The 19671-nt window shown below is 41.1% G+C and overlaps 1 protein-coding gene across 5 annotated transcripts in view; it reads right to left on the bottom strand.

Moving 5' to 3' along the window:
• SLC39A10 (solute carrier family 39 member 10) overlaps positions 1-17728 on the bottom strand; it is a 78285-nt gene extending 60557 nt beyond the window's left edge. For 2 of the 5 annotated variants that reach the window (XM_073306239.1, XM_073306242.1), the window contains exon 1: positions 16715-16886. In XM_073306239.1, coding sequence (XP_073162340.1) covers positions 16715-16810 — 96 coding nt within the window. In that variant the 5' untranslated portion in view covers positions 16811-16886. Of the gene's footprint in view, positions 1-15055; positions 15219-16714; positions 16888-17470 lie in introns of those variants that run through there. The other 3 variants (XM_073306240.1, XM_073306241.1, XM_073306238.1) reach the window with 3 other exon arrangements.
• Positions 17729-19671: the final 1943 nt, after the last annotated feature.

The raw sequence follows: 19671 nt of genomic DNA, 5'->3' as shown, positions 1-19671 counted from the left end.
CAATTCCTGAGGTATTCATAACTCTAAGGTTCTATTGTACTACCTATTAAAAAAAAATTAACACCATCACCACCACATATTTTGAGATTGGCTTTAAAGCCATCATTTTAGATACTTGTATGGCCTTTATGATCATAGTATTGAGTGCCACAGTCTTTTTAAATGTATTTATCCTCACAGCACCCCTGTGGAGATAGGATGTAGTATTATCCCCATTTTACAGATGAGGAACTGAAGCAGACTTGCTTAAAATCACAGGAAATTTTAGGCAGAGCAAAGAATTGAACTTGGGTCTCCTGAATCCCAGACTACCACCCTAATCATAATTACTGGGCCATCTTTCTTCTCTACAGGTGATCAAAGTAGTGAAAAAGCCTCCTCACACACTGCCATCCAGGTCTATGACTTACAACCTACAAAAGTCACACTATTTCATCCTGGAGCTCCTCTGAGTAGTGTGAGACAGTAATTACAATAGTTGCGTAGCAAACCTTTATCAATCACAACTCATTTCAACTGAGACCTCAATATCTGACAACCTCCAGAACCATATGATTACTGTAAAATATCTTCGCTCTTCCTAGCTCTAGAAGAAGAGCTTCTTCGCTCTTCCTAGCTTTATTTTAGTGAAGATTATTTTAAAAAGCTTTATGGTTACCATTTTAGGATTGTTATGAGAACTATATGAGGCAAGTGTTTATTCTGGCCTCAGTTCTTTGCCCCTACACACCCACAATGCAAGTGCAACTTCACTCAAGCATTAGTTGCCATATTCAGTTACAGAACACAGCACTTTGAAGGAAAACTGGAAAGTCATCATCTGAAAATGTTATATCTACTATAGTTACTTGTATTACACAGGATTACTGTAGCAAAAAGATGGCAAACTCTGTTCTTCAGCGTGTTTATTTTGTGCATATGTGAGCACTCTGGGTCTGGTGAATTTCAATGATTTTCCCTGAATAGTTAGTATCTCCCTTTCTGAAATGAACCCTATAAACACAACAGTGAAGCAGGAAACTTGCACACATTTTTAAAAAGAATTTTCTTTTAAAAATAGATTGGGAAAAATCCTAACAGAACAGTTATTGGTCAATTTAAAAACATTCAAGTTAAGCGTTCCTTTAACTATGCAACTACCTACGTGCACTTCCCATGGGCCCATCACCATGTTACTTACATTCTATTGACACACATCATGATTGGTTGGAGAAAGCAAGTTAGACAATGCATTATGATTAAAGCTGCGAGTCTTTCACAGAGGTCACGGACTCCATGACTTCTGCAGCTGCAAGCGTAGCTGACCCCAGGGCTGCCGGAGCAGCTGGGGTGGCCCTGGGACCAGCCGCACTGGCAGCTGCTCCAGCAGTCCCAGGCAACTGGTTCCAGGTGCTGCCCCGGAGCACCGGGTCCAGGAGCAGTGGCGGTAGAGCCTTGGGCTGCCCCCTGCCTGGTGCAGTGGTGGCGGGAAGGGCTGGCTCTACCTTTTTTGCTGCCCCAAGCGGCGAAGGAAAATGCTGCTGAAGAGAGAAGTGGAGGAGTGCCGCCCCGCCGAAAGCCGCCTCAGTGCCGCCCTTTCCCGTTTGCCGCCCCAGGCACCTGCTTGCTAGACTGGCGCCTAGAGCTGGCTCTGGTAACGGGGCCCCGGGGTGCCTCCACACACATAAGCAGCAGTGACCACCGGAGTACCACACCCCTTCCTCCCCCCCGCAGCACCTGAGATTTAGTTAGGGGTATTTTTAGACTTTTTGGTTATTGCCTGTGACCTGTCCTTGACTTTTACTAAAATACCTGTGACTAAACTGTAGACTTAATCATGATTCATTAGCTTATATGATCAATTTGGAAAGATAACTGTAAGATAATTAGATGCATCTATTCTAGACTAGTCTTCTGCATGTAATTTGATCCATTGTAAGTGGCTGGCTTATACTGTAATTCTGCATATTCATTTTCTGCTTCTGGTAGCACTCCCTGATAAGAGTACAAAGGCCAGATATGAACTGCCTCTCCCTTCACTATGATCACATTTTTAAAGGATTTTGGTTCCCCAAGGCTACCTGCTGAAGTAATTCCATGTCATCATGCTAATTGCCTTTCTGAGACTGTGATACTAAGATATACGTAGAAATATTTCCTCTTCTACTCCCGGAGCCACTTAACTCTGTCTCTTCCCTCCTTCAGTCATTATTTTGCACTTTGGGGGCCTTCTCAACTTTGCATGATTTTGTCTCCTACTCCAAGGCCAGATGAAATCTCTACTCCGTTTTCATACAATTTTATTAGTGGCTCAATCCAGTTCTATAGGGAAAGACAACTGTCCACTAAGTCTCTAACACTTTGACAGTACCAGGCAGTGGTTCCCAGTGCAAAGCCTGGCATTAATAATTTTAGTCAATGACAACTGAATAGGTACTGAAAACAGACTGTGCCTGACAATTTTGGACAGAAATTTAAACCCGACAATTCAAGGATTTTTGTTTCAGCAGAACATCAAGACATGATGTAACTAACATGTACAATGAGTAGTTCATTTCCTTCTTTTTAAAGATAGATAATTGGCAAGATTATTTAAAAAACAAGTCAAATGTGTTAGCATAGCAAAAATATCCCAAGTAAGCAGGAGCTTTCAGAGGCATATTCTATTAAATTTGCCACGTTTAAAACCCTGCCTTATCTTTTAGCTTTATATCACTTCCCCTATGGATCACCAAGTTCCTCCTTTGAAAGAGAACCCTGTAAGCTCTTCATTGATGTCATACTGATCATGAAACTTGGTGAAGGCTGGAGTCTGACCATAACTTAAGTGGCATGTGTGCTATTTATTACAATATTGCATAATTTGAAAGCTTTTTTAAACACAAAATATTTAAGAATTCCAGAACTTTAACATGAACTGCTTTCTATTATTCTAAACTTTTTTATTATTCCATAGGTAGACTCTTCTCTGCTACAGTTTAATGACAACAGAAAAGATCTTTCCAAGTAGCAAACAGCAAATCAGAAAGGCCTGGATCTCATGGACCTTCTTTTAAAAAAAACAGGAAGGGTTTTTCTGTTTATTTTTTGTCCCTTAATTATTTTCCCTTGTTATTTTGAGCATACCACACTTTTCTGCAGTTCTCTTGTGTGTCAGATGCATTTGCAAATCATCTTTAGAAGTGTTTTAAATCAATGGGTTAAACTGTAACAACTGATAACTTCTTTTTTTTACTTAAATTAAATATAGATTTATTTAAAAAAATAAGCCTATTAAAATTAGGTTTGAAGTTGACAACCCATGTTAAGGCCTAAATCTATTAAAATCATTTAAATTAAATAAAAAAAACATCACGTAGTACATAGTTGCTGCCAAGTTTTAAAGAAAGTCAAACCACGAAAATGGTGAAGTGAACATGGTGAAAATGGCTACGCACCTGAAACCAGAGTTTGCTGAAGTGCTAAACCAACTTTCTACAGCGGTAACCTCTTCTACAGGTGCACAGAGAATATTTTCTTCATTTCAGTTTATTCAACTAGTTCAGTTGACTAGTTCACTCAAGTTAAGAAGTCAATTTGGAGTTGAAAAAGGAGAAAAGTCTGTTTTCTTCTTCCAATCTAAGAGTAAAAACTAAGGCCTTGGCTACGCTTGCGAGTTACAGCACAATAAAGGAGCCCCGGGCACTCTAGCTCCCTACCCATCCACCACACTGGCAAGGCACATAGAGCGCTCTGACTCCGCGGCTACAGCGCTGTTGGTACTCAACCTGAGTGGAATAACGTTTGCTGTGCCTCCGCTGGAGCGGCACGGCGCCAGTGTGAACAAGGTGTTGCATTACTGCGCTCTGATTGACCTCTGGAAAGTCCCATAATCCCCTTAAGTCAAGTGGCCACTCTTGCCATTGTTTTGACCTCGCTGTAGGAATGCGGATATGCCCTTTCAAAGCTCAGTTTCTGACAGCTGGCTGCTTATCTGCTCCGGGACAAAGGAACCATTACTGAGGAATGCTGCTTGCTTTGAGCGAGTGAGAGGTGGGGGAAGGTCTGCTGCTGTCTGAACTTATAAGACAGCATGCCGACACGCTCTCAGCCCCTCAAAAACCCACTCTCTCTCTCCCTCCACATACATACAACACACTCCCTGTCACAATCCAGCCCACCCCCCGCATTTGAAAAGCACGTTGCAGCCACTTGGATGGTGGGATAGCTATCACCACGCACTGCCCTTTGTGGCGTTGCAAGAGCTGCTAATCTGGCCACGACAGTGCGCTTCCAGCTGAGAGGGTAAACACTCGGTAGCGTTTTCCCTGCTGTGTTCTCCCAAGGCTGGTTTAACTCCCAGCGCTCTACAACTGCAAGTGTAGCCCTGCCTAAGTGTGAAAGGATGAGATTTACTAGTTTTAAAATCTTGAAGGGCATTGATCAGAAATAATCAGTTCAATTCACTAACTACTGGCAATATTTCCTTTATTTAATAAGCCAGTTAATTTTAAATACAAAGCACGTTTTGATAAAGTTTTTTCTTATGTTTCCAGCTCATTTAATAAAAATCAATTAAAATGCTTCTGTGCATTTTATTTGAATGTGTTTCCATCCAAATAGAGCTTGACACTAATCACAAGTAAAAAAATTAATCACCACATTATTCACCATTTTTGAAAATAATAAAAAATGTAAAAATTAGGAATCTGAATCAACGTATGTTAAATTACATAACTGTTTAAATAAACGTGAATCCTCATGGCTAGCAAAAAGCACCACCAAATTTAATGTAATGGTTATATTTAGCTGCAAATCAACATGTTTTAATGATTATCAATGAGAATTAGCTTTCCTTTAGGAAAATAATTAAAACGTACAAATGTAAAACATGATTAAAACCCATTATGTAAATCAAGGTTTCCTGCTTGCTGATTTAAATCACGATAAAAACTGGTAATGTAAATTGCTTTGATTTAAATCAATCTGCCCTGTGTTCAATCTTTATGATGCTATCAAACGTTGCACATAAAGAATCTTCTTAATATAAGAAGATCATCTAAGACACATCTAAAGTTTAGTCTAATTATTACATATAAGTATACTATATATATACTGAGAAATGCTGAGCTCTCTCAACTACCACTGGTGCTGAAGATGCTTAACATGTTGTAGGAGGTGCTCAGCTCCTGAGAGTTCCACACCCATATTTTCTGATTTCTATACGTATTAAAGTGCATAATAGGTTATTTTATTCTACTCATCCTATCACAGAGCCACTTCACTAACTTTTTGTGCTATCTATTCACTGAAATAATTTGTCCCTCTCATCAGTCTGCGTCACTGCCAGATTAAAGTTACAACCTGTCCCTCTGCACAGGTCATCTATTTGGAGTAGAAACAGCAAATGTCTAGCTACTGACACCTTAGTTCTCAATGGAACTTTGACTCCAAGGCCTGGAAAAATCCCATAACCTGATGCCCTAGATAATTATGTTACGGTTGGACTATTATTTTTAGTAAATTTCACATGCCTAGCAGATTATCATATCTTCAGCCAATGTAACAGTGTGTTAAGTACAAAGTGTAAAAAATAATAGGAGACAAAGGACACCTCAGGTTCTCTTACTGTCTCATATTTTCTCATTAATGATTTAAATATTAAGAAATTCTCAGTTAAGCTGCTTGTATTTTCTGCATCATTCAGATTGCACCTTTACAGATAAAGTAAATTCGGCATTAAAAAATAGTTACCTTTCGGAGTAGATGGTAGCAGGAGAAAATTTCTTGGATAATACTTTGGTCATTACCAGGCAGTCAAAGGAAAGTATTTGTTGAAGGCATCAGAAATTCAAACGTCCTTCTCCACCGCCCCCTTACCCACCCATCCAAAAGCATATGTGGACTAAGGTTGGAAAGTGTACTCAGTGAAAAGCATAATACATCAGGGATCATCATGGTGTTCTTTCATCACTACTGGAAGTTACTGTAAAGTACAAGATTACATAAATGATACTGACCAAAATTAAGTAACAATCCCATAATTGTTCTGGCCCTTGTGTATTTGTATAATATTTATCTGACACACAGCTAGGTATATGTCTGCTTCCTTGAATTGAAATAACTATCTCCCTTTGAGAATCCCCTTGTTATAAAATGTAATTAACACCTTGCCTTAGAAGGTAATTTCAAACCTATATTGTGAATTTAAACTAATCAAGTTAGAATAAAAGAGTAATCTAAATTTCTGTACAATTCCTTTGTAGATGCTGCGAAAACACTCTCCAAGGAAATGACACTTTGTATATTTCAATTTTACTACTAGATTGAAAATGTAATAGTAGTATGTTGTCTTAAGCACAATTGCATTTTTGGAGTTACTTTCCTAGTTCAATTTTAATATGTAATAACAGGAAAGCATGAACTTAAAAAAAAACACAAAACGTTCTACACACCATACAAAAAATTAGTGCCCCTTAATGAATGATTAAGTTTTATTACTTTATGAGCCAATATTCCTGTCCAAAGATTAAAAGTACCATAAATTCTTTGCTCTCTTATAAGAAAGATGTTAAATCAACATATGTAGCCCTTTGGCACTGGAAATCCTGAAAAAGAGTGCCAGAAGTCAAAGAATGTATTTTGAAGACAACTAAAATATTTTTACAATATTTAACTAGAACCACTTACTTCTGGTGTAATACAATCATTTTATACCACTAATTTAAGTACAAAATAAAAACACTTATTTTCAAGTATATAATTCACAATAATTAGCTTCAGCTACTGTCATTTTTAAAAGTCTTAAAATATCCCCTTACCATAACTCATCCCACTAAGAGCATTCATGCAGTTTCTTAATTCCAAGCATCATAAACACTTTTACACATTCCTCTCTGCTTTATTCAAACATATCATGTGCTCAGTGAAGTCACTTGACATAAGGATTGTGCCATGAATCCACTAAACAAAAAATGAACCTCTTTTGGTACTTTAGATTTTTATACTTCAAGAGTCAGAAATGCATATACCTTCCTCTTGACTAAGAATCTATGAATTCTAGTAGCAAAATATATTTTGTCTTATTTTATGTACATTCCCCTCATGCTATGGCAATGAGTCTCAATACAAGAACCAAGTAAGAGAGTTTCCCTGTGATGAAAATGTGAACAAAATAACCAAATGTACAATAAATTCACAAACATTTAGATGTTAGCTAAGGGCAGACCATCATTAACAACTAATTTCTGTCATTGTCTATGCATACAGATTCCATTCACTTCAATGAAGATACGTAAAAGTAAATGAGAGTAAAGGACAAATGAATAATCCAAAGACTGCTGAACAAAATATAGAGCCTCCTGTAAATAACTACCAGTACTTCAAATACAGCCCAGGTTAGTAGTGAACCAAGTCTTTCGTCTACAGGTAGTCTAGATTGGAGTAAGAGACCCACGACAGCTGGGACTGGCCCGGGTCAGCTAACTCAGGTTTGCAGGGCTAAAAACTACAGCATAAACATTCAGGCTTAGACTGGAGCCTGGGCTCTAGGACCCTCCCTCTCGTGGAGTCCCAGAGTTCAAGCTCCAGTCCAAACATGTACACATTTACTTTACAGCCCACAGCACAAGCCCTAGGCCATCCACAGGTGTTTAATTGCTGTGTCACAGATGTCCCCAATGTATCATACAGTACATGAAATAAGTGAACTATATTTTAGCATAAAAATCTAGTGAGGCAAGCTGTCCACATCACAAAACACAGCCATTGCAACTGAAACTAGCTAGCATACTAATTAAGCGTTAAGCAGAGGCCAATAATTCGGATGGTAGGATACTGAATTATCCTTTTACCCCTACAAGTGGTCCCCCTACAGATCACTGCTCACGTGGGTTGAGGGAGCAGTAAGTAGAAGAATTCTCTTTCCACGACTGTCAATCTGGCACCCTCCAGGACTAAATTCATAGGTAGGGTTTTTAGGTTATAAAAAAAATTATTAAAAACCTAGATATTGAGTACTCAGTTTAAACATTTAAGGAAGCTTTTTTGGTTTAGTTTGCATTCAGTATGAAATGAGGAAGTGCCACTGTTCGGCACTGTCAGCCAAATAGATCTAGAGGATTGTCTACCAGCCACCATCATAGAAAACATACAGCTGTTTGTGTAGGATACTTGCCCTGTAGAGAAGACTGCTAATTAATACATTCACAGCTGTAGAACAGACATACTGCTACCATTATGAGCAACTTCATAACCAGACAGCATTGGATGAATGGCACTATTTAGCTCCACTTCAAATGAAAAACCAGTATTAAGATGACACACTAATGCAGCTCTCAAAAAAAAATCACAAACTGAATTTGGTCATTCTATTTACATCTCTGTTAAAGAATGCTTTAAATAAAATTAAAGCAAGTTACATTTTCTTTGTGCTACATATAGCTTGGACTATCAATACTAAAAATGACTACATGCACTATCATTGCTAATTAGATCTACTGTAGGGAAAAGCTATTTATTAGATACTAATCAATTATCAGCAGTACATCAGATTACATTTCCAGTTATCATGCATAACTCACAGGATTATTTTAATCCATTCAGTAGTGACCACAGCACTGTAGCCCTGAATGAAAGGCTAACAGAGCTCTGTTTACATAACTACTGAAAGTTGGGTGATCACTGCACATTCACATGATGACAGGGTCAATGTGGACTTCATGTTTTTAGCATTTAGTTAGTAGCACTTGCCAGCAGCAACAGTTAGGATCTCTCACAGTTTCCACTATAAATCTCTATTTTTGAAGTGTCTATAACCTGGACTAAAATCTGACATTAGGCCTCCGTTGAAGCACCTATTTTTATACAAGCTATTGGACTTCTATATAAATAAAATCCCCACATATTTACTTTTAATTATTTAAAAATATCTAGTAGGATATTGTAACCTTACAACTGGGCACAAAAAAAGTCTAGAAATATTTCAACTAATAGAGTGAGTCAGTCACATATTTTGAACATAGGCATAGTCATTCATCAACTTCCAGTAAAATGTGACCATTAGATTTCAGATCACCTAGATTAGCAAACAAATATCAGTTATGACTAGTTAAAAAAAAAAAAAAGTCTCCCCACCATTTAAAGATCTTGAGCTTTGTCCCTGAAGAACAGTTCGCAGCTGAAAGGTTATGGAGGCACAACATAAAGGAACAATCAGGTGAGTTACACGGTTCTAGCCCAAACTGATTTTTCTAGTTTGAGAGTGTTTAATATGTTTTAAAACATCTTTAAAATCTTTTTTTTTACTTTGCTTAACGTTAAGAAAGTATAAGCATCAATATAAAAGACAGCACATATTATCTAAAGCATAGACACTAAAAATGCATTCACTAGGCAGTGACAATAAAAAGCTTTCGCTGGGAAGTAGGCGGAGCCATTAGTAATAGAATGATCCTGGAGATTTTCTCATTAGATTCACAATAGCTGAAAAATTCTGAAAAGCAGCAGTGAAATTGACAAGGGCCTGTTAGCTTTACTTTGCTGCTGATCCCAAACTGTTCTGGGAGTCTGCTTTCTCCACTCCCTTCATCCAAAAGAATTCCCAGCAGTGGCAGAAAATTCTCTCTACTTTTATGTTCATGGTTTTTCAAGAAGCAGCAGAGTGAAAATTACAAGATAAACTAAGATAGCTTCAGGTTTTTTTTGTTTTGCCTCAGTAAAACTGGACTCATTCTCTTCAGCATCGTGGTACTGCTCCTCTGAAAGCTATGAGCCACAGCAAAGACATTTTTCAGAGTGGCAGCCATGTTAGTCTGTATTTGCAAAAAGAAAAGGAGTACTTGTGGCACCATAGAGACTAACCAATTTATTTGAGCATAAGCTTTCGTGAGCTACAGCTCACTGCATCGGATGATGAAGCTCACGAAAGCTTATGCTCAAATAAAATTTGTTAGTCTCTAAGGTGCCACAAGTACTCCTTTTCTTTTAGCAAAGACATTAAAAGTGATAGCAGGAGGAAGACTAAGGGCATGTCTACAGGTACAGTGCTGCTGCAGCTGCACCTCATCTGGTAAAGATGCTCTATACTGACTGAAGCACTCTCTCCCATTGGCATAATAAAACCACCCCCGTGAACTGCAGAAGCTATACTGGCCCTCCGATATGGCGCTGTGCACACAGTCACTTATGTTGGTGTTACTTATGTTGCTCAGCGGGGTGGTTTATTCACCCCCGAGTGACATAAATTATGCCGATATAAGCTGTAGTATAGCCATAGCCTAAAACTCACCATTCTTTTCCAGTAGCTGGAGGAAAGCTGGAGTAGTTCCTCCTCCTTTACAGCAGGCGGGGGTCAGAAGGAAAGACATGGGACATGGAGAGGTGGGGATTAGAGGGGTAATGCAGCAGCTAACAAACGGAGAAGAGAGAATGAGTTCCAAATCTAGTCAGGCCCCTTATAAACCAAGATTGGGCATGGACCAGATACACCAGCCTGCAAACAATTCCACTGAGTCTCCCTTCCAGAAGCTAGGGGAGAGGAACTGGGGTTTCTCCTGCCAATCTTCCGTTGGCTTCTGGTTTTTAGAGGTCTAGTAGATTTTTCCCATCTTGATTATCACATAATGTGGTTAAAGCAAATGTGACCTAGAAGATGCCAGTTAAAAAACAAAGATAAAAATGCTGCTGTTCTAAGAACCATTTTCTCCTTTCACACCCCTGATTTTATTCATACTACAGACTAGCTCCATATGAAAAAGAAACACACACACGAAAGTAGAATCTCAGTATGGAGTCAAAATCATTTCTCTAAGGGCTTGTCTGCACTGGCACTTTACAGTGCTACAACTTTCTTGCTCAGGGGTGTGAAAAAACACCCCTGAGCGCTGCAACTTTCAGTGCTGTAAAGTGACAGTGTAGACAGTGCCCCAGCACCGGTAGCTATTCCCCTCGTGGAGGTGGATTTTTTATAGCGCTCTCTCCCAACGCTATCCCGCCACTACACAAGCCATGTTAAAGTGCTGCCGTAGCAGCACTTTAATATTGCTAGTGAAGACGTGACCTAAGCCTCTGAATGAAAGAGCTCTTCTCCTTTGGCAGATACATGCTTCAGGCCGCATTGTTGCTGGCATCTTTTGTTAAGTGGTGCCTCAACACTTTTTGTTGTTGACCCGGGGTACACTTTATATAAAATCTCAGCTATAGTTTGAAAAAGAACAAATTTCTACATTAACTATATAAGACCTTTTCCTCTCTTTTTGAATCCTTAGATATTGCTTGCGGCCTTTCACCTACAGATTAATAAGTGTTAATTGGCTATGAAGTTTTTGTTGTGACAAATACTATAACAAGAAAACATGATGAATGCTCCCTATACGCTGGTAACTAAATTTAAGGGGCAAGTTTTTAAAAGCTGAGTTGGACTCTGCAAAATAAAACATACAAGTTACATTGGCCTTCCACAGCAGGAGCAGTGCACATTAACAGCTTCCACACAGAAAGGATTCTTAAAACTGAAGGAAGAGTTTCCCTTTGTCCCTGAAGTTTGATTCTGTGAAAACATGTTATAAAAAGAAAACAGAAATCAGGAGTACTGGCAATTTCTTTTTCTTCTTTGCAACGTTACTGACATTCTCAAGGATGTTAAGAGAAAGGGGGCAGGGGTAATCTCCTTTGAGAATTCTGAATACTTGTTATAGGAAAGTGCCAGACAATTGTGGAAGTATGAAAATACTTTCTGCATGGTTAAAGTTACTATAGAAAAGAAAATAATATTTGGTTCTCGTCCCTATGCTCATGTTTTCAGTACTCCCCAAAAGACAGCTAAAGACATTTAGGCTCCCATATTTTCAGTCACAGGCAAACTGAAATGGGAGATTAAATTTAATGACTCAGATTGAGCAAAACAGCACAAAAACAGATTATTTTTATGTACACCATTCTCCTATTGTCTTACAAAAATTTCACATGTATACCTCTTTTCACGTTTAGAGTACTTTGTAACCTATCTGATTAATCTTCTCAATCAGCCACTGTCATTCTTTCAGTAGATATTATCCCCCTTTTACAGATACGGAAATTGAGGCGAATATTGCAAATCCATCTTTCTTAGGCACAGTTAGGGCTAACCACATTATAGCCATTTGGACAATCAAAGTAAATGTAACCAAATGACGTTTCAACCCCAGATATTACAGAATTTTCTCCAATTTATACTGCCTAGCCAGACAACTATGCACGGATATTCAATTTAAAGTATTAAATGTGACTGCTTGCCTCACTTGGCCAAATCCACACATTAAGTCTGCATCAGACAGAAAGTACCCACTACTATTATTCCTGTACATGCATGTTAGCTGGATTTGCTCCCCCCTCCGACTCCCCCATTTCTCAATTTATGGTTTTCACAGTTTGACTAGGAATATCTGTTTATATATTATTGGTATTTCCTATAAAATACCAAGGGAATGAACTATTTATACTTGGGGACTAGCTACCACATGTGACCCAATATTCTGTTGCTGAAACCTTTTCCAAGACACCATACTGAAAAAGGTATACTTTTTATCCAAGCCACACTCATTTGGGTTCAAGGCTACTGATTAGCATGGGTTTCTTCCAGGTATTACAGTAGATTAAGGGGCACCATCAGAACTAGACTTTTTTAAAAACACATTTGCAAGTACATTTCTAATGGATCCCTAAACGCCTTCTGTTTTCTAAGAGTTTTTTTTCCTCTCGTTAAATATAAGTTGTAGGCCAAATGTGACCTGACAGCATCTTATTGGTTGTTTGCAGTGTTGTTGTAGCCATGTTGGTACCACAATGCTAGAGAGAGAAAGTGGGTGAGGTACTATCTTTTACTATCTTTTACAGACCAACTTCTGTTGGTGAAAGAGACAAGCTTTTGAGCTTGCACAGAGCTCTTCTTCAGACTGCCCAAACCTGAAGAAGAGCATTGTGTAAGCTTAAAATCTTGTTCACCTGCTGGTTTACACTTCCATGTTAAATTATTTTTAGTACTCTGGTAGATGGGATACTAGTTACCTACTGCATCCACCTTCCATAGACACTGAAGTACTTTCCCCTACCAAAAACCTACATGAGCTACATGAACTAAGTAAACTATGTATGATTTACAGCAGTGGGTCTCAAACTTTTGTACTGGTGACTCCTTTCACAAAGCAAGCCTCTGAGTGTGACCTCCCCTAATTAAAAACACTTTTTTATATATTTAACACCATTATAAATGCTGGAGGAAAAGCGGGGTTTGCAGTGAAGGCTGACAGCTCTCGACATCCTCCCCGCACCATGTAACAAGCTCGCGACCCCTTGAAAGGTCCCAACCCCCAGGTCGAGAACCCCTGATTTACAGAAGAAAATCTACACACAGTTTTCAGGGTCTCTACTACTCATTCTTCCAAAAGTACATAGTTGCATTGTTTGACCAAGGAGACTAAATAAAAATTAAAGTTCTAACAACAAGGCTTAAGATTCAATAACATTTAAAAAAATATTTTGGACAAGGACATCTATTTCAAAACAAATTTGTTAATGAGAAAGTGCTACCCATTCTGCTACATTTGTTCTTTGACAATACTCATGGATGAATTAATTAATTCAGAAAGTTTTCTTACATTAGCATTCCTTTTAGACTAATATTCCACACACTAACAATTATACAAAAGAAGTTAGAAGTCCTTTTTGGGGATTAGAGTGGTATGTTTTATTTATCCTCCTCCCTTCCCCTTTCCCCCAAAAGAAATCCACCAGTTTTCCAAGGATACACAATTAAATCTTTTTAAATTAGAAGCCATTCCTTTGGCAACCTCTTATTGTCTCCAAAAGAGACCCTATTAATGAAAAAAATTCCTTGGATAGTCTAATGAGTGTACTCACTTTGCAAATGTAATATTATCTATTTTTAATCATCTTGTATCACATTAGTTATTCTGCATTGTAGCCCCAAAAAGAACATTTTTTAAAAAATTTAAAAAGCATACACTCTCTTTGAACCACTAATGTCAGTTGAAAGACCAACTAATTCTCAATTTCTAAACACTAACCAGATGCCTTCAATATGTATTTTTCAGTGCTGATTTCAGGCTGCCGCTCTCACATGGAAAAAGCATGGCATAGGGCTTGTCTACACTGCCAAGTTGTCGACTTTTGTCGACTTTTTGTCGAAAAACTTTTGTCTTTCATGGGTACTTTAAAAAGCGCCCCCCTACCCCTGACAGATAAAAGTTTTTCTGTGGCAAGTGGCAATGTGAACGCGGCTTTGTCGGCAGGAGCGCTGTCCTGCTGACAAAGCAAAAGCCGCTCTCAGGGCTAGAAGTATTTTGTCGGCACACATGCCAACGTTTAGCGACAAGGCTGCATCGACACAGTCTTGTCACTAAAAGCTGTGTGGCGTAGACAAATCCATGGTGTTCTACTATGAGAAATTATTACACAAGAGTAGTTATTTAGGTTAGATGTGTGAAGCGTTTGTAGTGTTAGAAGCTAAAACTATACCTGTCTTAACTTGAGCAGCATTTTGGGAAGAGTTATAGAATGGAGAGGCGAGAAAAGAGCTGCACAGACAAAATAGTTGAGAATGATAGAACTGAGAAGGCAAAGAAAAAGCGGGGGGGGAGAGAGCAGAGACTATTAAAAGAGTTGTATCCCACACAGCATCTCAACATGATTTACTATCAGGGAGTAAAAAGAAAAGGAGTACTTGTGGCACCTTAGAGACTAACCAATTTATTTGAGCATGAGCTTTCGTGAGCTACAGCTCACTTCATCGGATGCATACCTTGGAAACTGCAGAAGACATTATATACACACAGAGACCATGAAACAATAGCTCCTCCCACCCCACTGTCCTGCTGGTAATAGCTTATCTAAAGTGATCATCAAGTCGGGCCATTTCCAGCACAAATCCAGGTTTTCTCACCCTCCGCCCCCCACACAAACTCACTCTCCTGCTGGTAATAGCCCATCCAAAGTGACCACTCTCTTCACAATATGTATGATAATCAAGGTGGGCCATTTCCAGCACAAATCCAGGTTTTCTCACACACACACCCCCACTCCCATACACACACAAACTCACTCTCCGGCTGGTAATGCTTCCAGAAGAACCAGTTCAGGCACTGAAAAATGGAAAGCCTTTAACCATTTTCTAAAAGTTGTATGTAGTGTAGTTGTAGCCATGTTGGTCCCAGAATATTAGAAAGACGAGGTGGGTGAAGTTGTATCTTTTATTGGACCAACTCCTGTTGGTGAAAGAGACAAGCATTCAAGCCACACAGAGCTTGTCTCAAGCTTGGGCTGCAGCTCAGGGACCCTGTGAGGTGGAAGGCTAGCAATAGGTGTTTAATTGCTGTATCAACTTAACCTTATTTTTCTTTCCTGTATACCGCTTGTGACTGGGTGATTTTGCAGAAGCTGTCTCAGTGACAGTGACCAACCAAGTTTCCCTCACCTTTAACAGTACCACTTAGATCTTGCTTTTTTGACTCTGTTGAAAGTTGCACATAATTTACCTGAGATGCACCTCATGATAAGAAATTTCCCCAACAGAGCAAACCAAGAATATTAAACTGAAAAGTATAAACCCCACCCACTTCACTGTTCCCCCCCCAAGTAAACATGACCTAGATATGATACTTAAGTTTCACCAACTCAGACTCCAAAATAGTGTTCCCTTCTATATAATTCTAAGGAAGGTAGTCCTTCCAAGCACATGCTGCAGATGAGGCATAATGATGGCTGGTTGGGAAGGCCTAATATACACACTAATTTAGGGCAGGTCTACAATTAAAAACATTTCACTGGCACAGCTGCAGCAGGTTAATGAAGATGCTATATGCAGATGGGAAAGCATCTCCTGTTCCTATAATCCATCTCCAGCAGAGGCAGTAGCAAGAGAAACTCTCCCTTTGACATAGTGCTGTGCACACCGGGGGTTAGGTTGATGTAACTGTGACACTCAGGAATGTGGATTTTTCACACCCCCGAAAAACGTAGCTATGGTGATGTACGTTTATAACGCACACCTGGCTGTAGAGCTGAGAGCACAGTGAAACGGGCATGCAGCCTGGAGGCCAACAGCAAACGTTTGTTCCCCAGGGAAGAGGCCCACCCAGGCCAGTCACCCCCATGAAGCCCCGGCTGGAAGCTGGGTTTATTGCTATGGGGTGTGCAGGGAGCGCTTGGGGTTTCAGCCCCCTTTGGGAACCTCCCCCACCCTGGTGACTACAGCTTGCAAAGCTGAGCCTGGTGCCCTTCCCCCGAGACAGCCCCTGGGGCGGCAATTCACAGCGGTGAGAAACCGCGCTCAGCCTTGCCACGACATCAGAGCGGTCACCCCGGTGCCTCCAGGGAGAGGCCTTTTGTGAAGCCCCCTCCCCCCCTTACCGGGCGGCTGCACTGGGCCGGGGGAGGGGGGTTCCCGGGCCGCACCTGGGGGGAGGGGGCGTTTGCATGAGGGGGAGCCCTCACTGCGGCCGGAAGCAGTTTGGGACAGACTCAATAGAGCAGCCCCCCCCCCCCCCAAAGCCCCTTCACTACGCCGGCCCCGCCGCCGCCGCCACGTGATGAGGCAGCGGCCGCCTCGCTGCCCCCCATATGCGGCTCTGCAGCCCGCGCAGGGACGGTGGCCGCTAGCCCCCCGCCTCCCAGCCGGCCCGGGGCCCGGCCGCCGCCTTCGCGGCAGCGCCGGCCGGTTGTGTGGGGGAGGGAATGTAAACAAATGGGGTTTTATAGCTACCTCACTCGAGTGCCGTGTGCATCTCCCTCTCCGCTCGGTACCAAACCGCCGGGGCGCCTCCTCCTCCGCTGCGGCCGTCCCCGCTACGCCATTCATCAAACACACTTACGCCGAGCCAGCCGCGGTCTGCACGCACACGGCTACCAACCATGCGCATAGGCTAGGCAACCACCTTGGCGGCTCGGCCTAGCCAATGCGGGCCCCCCGCCCCGCCCCCTTCTACGTAAACGGCGTAGCACACCCTCTGTTCTCTCCCCCCTCCCTCGGCATCTAAGCTCGTCGCCCGTCTGCTCAGGAGGCAGAAGCGCATGCGCCGTCTGGCAAGTCCGCCGGATGCTGCGCTGCCCTCAGGGCACCCTGTTGCGGGGCTGGCGCGCGCCTGCTGGGGGCGGCACGTGAGACTCCCCCCCGCGCGGCCCCGGCGGGGAGAGGGAGCCGCAGGCCCCGTACAGCCGCGGGGGGGGGGGGGCGGGAGTGAACGTACCCAGCCCCCTCTGCCCGCAGGAGGGACGCTGGGGTTGGGCGCCGCGCGAAGGGGCTAGAGAGCGGGACGGAGCGTCGCCAGGCGCCCGCCTGCCCCCGGGGCAGCGCCACCCGGGCTGCGGCCTTCCCCGCAGCCGGGCTCCTTCGCCGGGCTGGGTTTCAGTTTCGCCTGGTCTGCGGCCCGCGTTCAGCAAAATGGGAGGTTTTAAACGAAGGTGGTTGAACCGGTGCCGCGCGGGGGGGTCCTGGTGCGGGGGGGGGGGGGATACTCACAGATCACTTTAAAGCGGGCGTGCCGCGATGTGGCCTTACCCCGGCCCGAGTTGCGACCCTAAAGCGCTGTTTTAATCTGGCAGATGCAGCGGTAGTTGGGCTAGATCGGGTTGTTCAATCCATTCAAATTAAACGGCTACAACTTCTGCTTTTCTGTACTTTGAATAGGAGAACAGTGTCACCTTCTCGACAGCTTTTACTGGAGACCCGTTCAAGCCACAGCACCGGGCTCCCTTAATTTGTGCTTCTCACTGCAACTCTGCATCGCACTCCTGTGTGCTGGGGTACAGTTGTACAGCTCAGTAGACTTAAATGAAGTTTTGCCCTTTTACACCAGCAGAATACTTGGTCCATAGATATTAGATTGTTTTACAATCCTTCTGCAACCAAAATTCCCATTGACAGTAGGGAATGCAGAATGGAGTCCTATATCTGCTACCTGATATTAGAATTTGTTACTGGGCAATAACTCGCTATTTGCAAAGTGTATGTGATTGCAAGATTAATTTTTTGTCTGGGTATGGTTGCTTTTCCAGTTAAAGTCCAGGTCATCAAGCATTCTTATTAAAAAAAAAACAAGAAAAAATCATGACAGGTCAAAGCTGCTATTAGGTAAATTGAAACAAATATACCAAATGTGGACAGGTCCTTTCTTTTTTAAGGGGTGGTCTGCAACCAGTTTTGTACTGATTTAGCTGTAGATTTAACTGATGTATTAAATTGGTGCAACTCCCTGTGGAGGTATTTATACTGATATAAAGGGGAGAGTCTATACCGGTATAGTACAGTGTCATAGATTTACCCCATATAAGCTTATGCACCTTTATACTAGTATGACTGCCATGACAGTAAGAGATTGCACCAATTTAACTACAAGCAGTTTCTAAACACACATTCATAGCTTTTAAGGTCAGAGGGGGGACCATTAAATCATTTAGTCTGATCTCCTGTATGTCACAGGTCATTCAGTTTCAACCACTTAACTCCGTATTGAGCTCATTTGGTGTTTGGCTAAAGCATATGTCACCTTTAAAGCAGCTTGGTTCATCCTGAGTGGCTTGAAAAGAAACTTTCTAATCTGTTCACAACCATTACACATGACTAGAAAGATTTTTAAAGTGCTGTTTTAAGTGAATTCAAAGCAGCTTAAGTCCCAAACAGCTATTTTAAAAGCAAGAGATGCCACACTTTGGACTGACACTGGAAATGGCATTGGTCAGCAGACATAGAGGGTTGACCATCCAAGGCTTGTTGGATTTTTTAACATTCATTTGAAAAAAGAATGCAAATAAGATTTATTAAAAATTCAAAAGCTTCACAAACTCACTCTCTCTACTTGGTTTCTTTTCCTTGGTTACTGAGGGAATCAAGTTAGGAAAGAAAGCAGGAACTGTGCAGTACATCCATACTTACACAAAACTGGAACTGTAAGCTAATTTGATTACACTCTGTCCTTTGCAGTGGGTTTATTTTTTTGTATTCCTTTTAACAGTGAAGGTACTAATACATAATACTGTTCGTGGTACACATGTAATAAGAAGTCAGGTGGCAAACACTGATACAGTAACCACTAAAAACTTCTCCATTTAAATTAGGAGTGATAATTACATTAATATAATGATGATAATAGCACAAAGGATATAGGCCTCCAGAGGCACCCAAGGATCAAAGCATAGAGTGATCCACCATAGAAATCTTTAAAAATTAAATCTCTTCCATTTCTTGCAATATAAGGTTAAATCAAGTTTAAACTTTTAAGACTATATGAAAAAAGTTAAAAAGAAAATGATCTTGTTGGAAAGACTGACCCAAATTGTTAAATGTGGATCAGGATTTTAAATACACACATCAAAGTTTAGGGGAATTTAGACCCAGACATTCTTGCAGACATGGGGCTACATTTTTAAAAGATGGGATGAAATCCTGGCCCCATTGAAGTCAATGGGAGTTTTGCTTTTCATTGACTTCAGTGAGGCCAGGATTTCATCTGTAGGCCTCTAATTTATGACACATAATGGACAAATATGTGCATCACTGCATAGCCATGTGATCATGCATGTAAAACTAGACCCTGATCTGGCAAACATTTAAGTACATGCTTATCCTTAAATATGCAAATAGTCTCATGGAAGTCAATGATTACAATTTTAACATCAAACATTAAGCAATAAATATGCAGATAATTTTGAGGGGGGAAAATT

The sequence above is a fragment of the Lepidochelys kempii genome, chromosome 11 (genome assembly GCF_965140265.1).
Source record: "Lepidochelys kempii isolate rLepKem1 chromosome 11, rLepKem1.hap2, whole genome shotgun sequence".
NCBI lineage: Eukaryota > Metazoa > Chordata > Testudines > Cheloniidae > Lepidochelys > Lepidochelys kempii.
This window is presented reverse-complemented; position numbering and strand designations above follow the sequence as displayed.